Source organism: Alosa alosa, chromosome 18 (assembly GCF_017589495.1).
Source record: "Alosa alosa isolate M-15738 ecotype Scorff River chromosome 18, AALO_Geno_1.1, whole genome shotgun sequence".
Taxonomy (NCBI): Eukaryota; Metazoa; Chordata; class Actinopteri; order Clupeiformes; family Clupeidae; genus Alosa; species Alosa alosa.
The window spans coordinates 12,037,757-12,042,756 of NC_063206.1; the positions used below are offsets into that span (position 1 = coordinate 12,037,757).

General features: G+C 46.1%; 1 protein-coding gene across 1 annotated transcript in view; it reads left to right on the forward strand.

Moving 5' to 3' along the window:
- LOC125311539 (WD repeat containing planar cell polarity effector) overlaps positions 1 to 5,000 on the forward strand; it is a 66,612-nt gene that overhangs the window by 18,217 nt on the left and 43,395 nt on the right. Inside the window, 1 exon segment of the mRNA XM_048269705.1 lies at positions 4,654 to 4,738. Within this exon segment, the coding sequence (XP_048125662.1) occupies positions 4,678 to 4,738 (61 nt within the window). The 5' untranslated portion in view covers positions 4,654 to 4,677.

Below are 5,000 nucleotides of genomic sequence, written 5' to 3' on the forward strand. Positions count from 1 at the left end.
ACATCATTTGGTGTTTGCCAGCCAGCAGTATTGTGTGTCTTAACTGGTTTAGCCTCCCTGTAGCTCTCCTCTCTCTCTTTTCTCCCTCATTCCTGCCCAGGAGTCAGTCATTCTCTCTCTTTCTCTCTCTCTCTCTTCTCTCTATCCACCTCCTTGTGCTCACTCTCCTCCTTGCTCATTTCTTTCCTGAGAGAGGTCTCTATTGAGGCTGCAGGCCGGGAGGAAATGGACTCATCATCTGCGCGCGGCTCTGTGCGATGAGTCGGGAGATCTCTCGCGGTGCGCTATCAAAGAGACCCTCTCGCACTGCCCGCGTGAACAACGCTGAGTGCATTGATTTTCAAAAAATACATACAACTGAACAAAAGCAATCCAGGCAGGGTGGTAATGCAGTCTCAAACCCTCTCGTTGGTCTTTGTGGAGGTCTCTCTCTATCCCCTCTCTGTCTCTCTCTCTGTTTCTTTCTCTCTTTTATACTTTCCTCTTTTTCTTTTTTCCTTGCTGTTCCCTTTCTGTCTCTCACACACTCTTTCCTATCCATCTCCACTGAGAGTGTGTAATTTGAAGTCAGTCTCACACCCTAAGCAAGAGAGCCTCAATCGGGCCTGTCAGATGCAGATGACAATCTTGACAGGATGTTCAAAGGATCACGTGTTGCTTTGCACCAAAGTAAGGGAAAAAAACTATAGTTTGTTTTTTTTCCCCCCGTTTGGGCAGTAACAAAAAAAGTAATTAGACTCTCCCTACTCCACCCCTCCTCTCGGCCTGCTCTTCACAAGGACGGGCTGTCTCAACGAGATGCCCTTGGCACCCGAACAGAGACCTGGGCAAAGTAATCACATAGACACACACACACACACACACTCATGTTTGTGCTCCCTAATACACACTTATGCTGACATACACACAAAGAAACAGCTTCATGACTCATTCTTGTTCAGTTGATGTATCAACTATATATACTGAATGTGAGAACACAGACAACAAACACAGTCAACAACAGTCACAAACACACTTATATCATTCTTTACAGTCATGGCCAGTTTATGTCAGATGAACCCTGATGTCTTATGCCGCTTATGTCGAATGAGTTCCATTTGTTTCACGGTGTGACCCTCGTAGTTTCTCTCAGCTCTGTGTGTCTCTCGGGTCTCTCTCCCTGGGAGTCTGCAGACACGGAGACAAACGTGCGACAAAGAGAAAAAGTCTACTTGAGCATGCTAATGTACGGCTACTTCAGCAGAGGGAAGGGGGGCAGGGGCCTATCACTGTGGGAGCTATACAGCTGAATCAGCTGTCTCTCCACACTGTGTGTGTGTGTGTGTGTGTGTGTGTGTGCCTGTGTGCCTGTGTGCGTGCGTGCGTGCGTGTGTGTGTGTGTGTGTTGTGTGTGTGTGTGTGTGTGTGTGTGTGTAAGGGGTCTTGTGATTTGCAGGGTGACTTTGAGAGAAAGTTTGGGGATTGAATGAGCACAGGGCTCTTTGAAGACACAAAGAATCACTTTGTCTGGTGGGTGATGGAATGGACTCGTATTAATTAGCCCATGTGCTAATGTCCCTGTTTTTGCTTCTCAGCGCTGCTCATCCATCTCACTTCTCACATGAAATTCTCATATAAACAATAGAAACCGACTATTGCAAGCTATGTCGTGTCGAATTCTGATCAACTGATTCAAACTCAGAATAATTTAGACAAAGTAAAAGAATACTGAAAAGGTGTAGCTTTAATACATATGAAAAAGACACTATACAGCTATTTCCGGGAGGTGCCTACCTAAATATATTTTGCGCTTTTAATTTGATGCAGGGTGGTGTCATTCTGCGCCAGGCTCCGTTTCCAAATCTTCATGGGTTTGCTTTGAAATTGGCGCTCATCAAAATCTACCTGTGATCTGGCCCACCAAACCCTAAATTGAATATCCTCATACTGTTGTGGGGGGACAAAATTGGGTTGCCTTCAAAGTGCGGATGGGGGTAAAAAAAAGCTGACTTTCTGTGAAAGCTGGTTAGTCGATGAAAGAATCCTCTTATGTCAGTAAACTTGTTAAGCACCAGTGCTGGGGCCAGCGTTTCTCTGCTGTTCGGTTTATCTGGTTTTATTTTATATATATACTTTTTTTTTCATTTTGTCAGGAGGAGGTTTTTTTCGGGGATGGGGGTGACAGGCAGAAATTTTTCCCTCTCTCAAGCAAGTCTCAGGGCCGGAGATAAGAGATGGCACTCTCAGCGCTAACAGCTAACCCTCTGACATGGCCACAGGAAAACAGTGATGCCTCCCCTTCAATTTAGCCCCGGTTTGTTGCCCGTAATTCTGCCACTGTCAGCATTCTGGACTGAGGATTGGTCGGGGAAAGCTGGGAAGTTTTGTCTCGGCTGTTTCCACTGAAAAGTGTGTGTGTGTTTGTGTGTGTGTATGTGCATGTGTGGGTGTGTGTGTTTGCTTAGTGTGTGTTTGTATGTATGTATATATGATGTGAGTGGCATGCATGTGTTGTCCTTTGCTCTATACTCTGTGGTTTCAGCATTGTGTTGTCCTATAGTGCTTTGCTCTATACTCTGTGGTTGTCTTAGAGTGCTTTGCTATATACTCTGTGGTTTCAGCATTGTGTTGTCCTATAGTGCTTTGCTCTATACTCTGTGGTTGTCCTAGAGTGCTTTGCTATATACTCTGTGGTTTCAGCATTGTGTTGTCCTATAGTGCTTTGCTCTATACTCTGTGGTTTTCCTAGAGTGCTTTGCTATATACTCTGTGGTTTCAGCATTGTGTTGTGCTAGAGTGCTTTGCTCTATAGTCTATACTCTGTGGTTGTCCTAGAGTGCTTTGCTCTATACTTTGTGTGGTTGTCACATACATGGCATGTATTTCTACTCGTACATGTCACTCACTGTCTCTTGCCCTGTGTCCTCTTCATACTCTGTGGACGTCAGAGAGCGATGTGGTAGTCGTTGAATTCTCCCTCGGTCTCTGAGCACTGAGCATCTAATCTGGCTCCCAACGGCAGCGTACATGCGGAACTCGCTACTCTAACTTGCTGTGTGAGAAGGAGGACTCTTCTCCTTCCGATAAACGGGCTCTCATTTGGATCGGAGGCTCTGCCAAGATTGTGTCAAGAAAGGAGCACAAGTCTCTCTTCCTCCCAGGCAGGATCCATTTTTTACCACGAGTGGCGCGGAGCCTTGAATGGGCATGTGTGTATGGCATGCGTTGAGGGAGAGGGAGTCTTTTGATAAACATTTGTGCAAGAGTGATGGGTTACAGCTTGTCAACTGAGCCTTGCAGTTGTTTTGCATGTTGTTTTTAGTTTGTGAGAGAGTGTGTGTGTGTTGTTTTCTTTGTTTGAGCATTTGTGTGTCTGTGTGTGTGTGTACTTTTTTATGTGTGTGTGTGTGTGTGTGTGTATTCATCTATGTGTGCTTGTGTGTGTGTGTTTGATTTTTCCTAGGAGTGTGTTTGTGTCAATCTGTGTGTGTGTCTGTGTGTAATATGTATTTCTAGGTGTGTGCGTGTATGTGTGCGCATGTGTGTAATATGGATTCCTAGATGTGTGTGTGTGTGTGTGTGTGTGTGAATGTGTGTGTGCGTGATTGAGCGAGACGGTGGGCCGTGGCTCAGTGGGCCGGGCCCTTGTCCTGACTCCTGTGCGGAGTGCAGATAGAGGCGCGTTCACCTTGTTCCGATGTGTGGAGGTGCCTTCACAGCCCAGCGCCGCTTGGCACCCGCCCCTGGCCTCGGCCCAGGATGAGATCCGCAGCAGCAGCAGCAGCAGCAGGGCTAGGAGGGAGGGTGAGGCAGAGACAGGGGCCACTCTATTGGACAGGACTGACTGAGTACAAGCTGAAAGCATCTTGACGGGAGATGTAATAGCTTGCGGTACTTTGAAAAGAATTTTGTGTATGTATAGGGGATGACGTGTGTGTGTGTGTGTGTGTGTGTGTGTGTGTGTGTGTGTGTGTGTGTGTGTGTGTGTGTGTGTGTGTGTGTGTGTGTGAACTGTGTGAAGGTTTAACCATAGCATAGCATAATGAGTTATTCCTTCACCTTTCACCTTGAAGTTTTGTTTGATGTGTTGCCTTTCCTGCAATTTAACTGCCAGAACATCACACCTTCACCTAGGTCAAACATTTGCTCAAAGATGACAGCTCCAACCATAATGGTTACGGCAAAGGTTAGCATCCTCCTGAAGAGCAAGTTGTAGACACTCTTTGCTAGCGCCATGATGGTAGAAACATCTTGAGTCTTGTTTTTGCAGGAGTGGGGCTGGAGGAACTGCAGACATCAGTCTTCTGAAAAAGCATTTTTGGAAGCATTAGACCTAAATGCTAGACCTGGCTAAAAGGCCTGCATCTCTCCTCGCCACTTTTGGCCACCATTGTGTTCTGGTCAAAATGAAAGAGATCGAGCTGCGTCGAGCAGCCCCATCTTACAGAGGGTCCGTTTTGTGCAGTTGGAACTTTCACAGATGTCTCTCTCTCTCTCTCTCTCTCTCTCTCTCTCTCTCTCTCTCTCTCTCTCTCTCTCTCTTTGTCTTCCTCTTGCTCTCGGTCTGTTTCTCTGGCTGTTGAGCGGTGAGGGCATGGCAGTCCTCTGATTGATATCTCTCATGTTGTTATGTCTGCCACTCATTCACTGGTTCTTGCCCTCTTGTTTCTGCAGACTCGGGTTTCTCCCCTCAATCAGATGTCGTTCTGCTTGGCTGAGCTGCACTTGTGGTCCTCCAGGAGCACCTTGCATGTCAAAGGTAATTAATGAACCCATCCACTCTGTCTTACTTTCTTTCTTTCTTTCTTTCTTTCTTTTCCTTTCTTTTGTTCTTTCTCTCTCTCTCTCTCTCTCTCTCTTACTCTCTCTCTCTCTCTGTTATTGAATTCCTTCATACCTTCTCTGGGCCTACTTCTAGCTACTCAACTACATAGTTGAACAATAACTAAGCATTTTTCTGGAATTAAATCAGAGCCAAAGCAGTTCAGCAAACATTCACCTAATTGCAGCTTGTTTGTCAT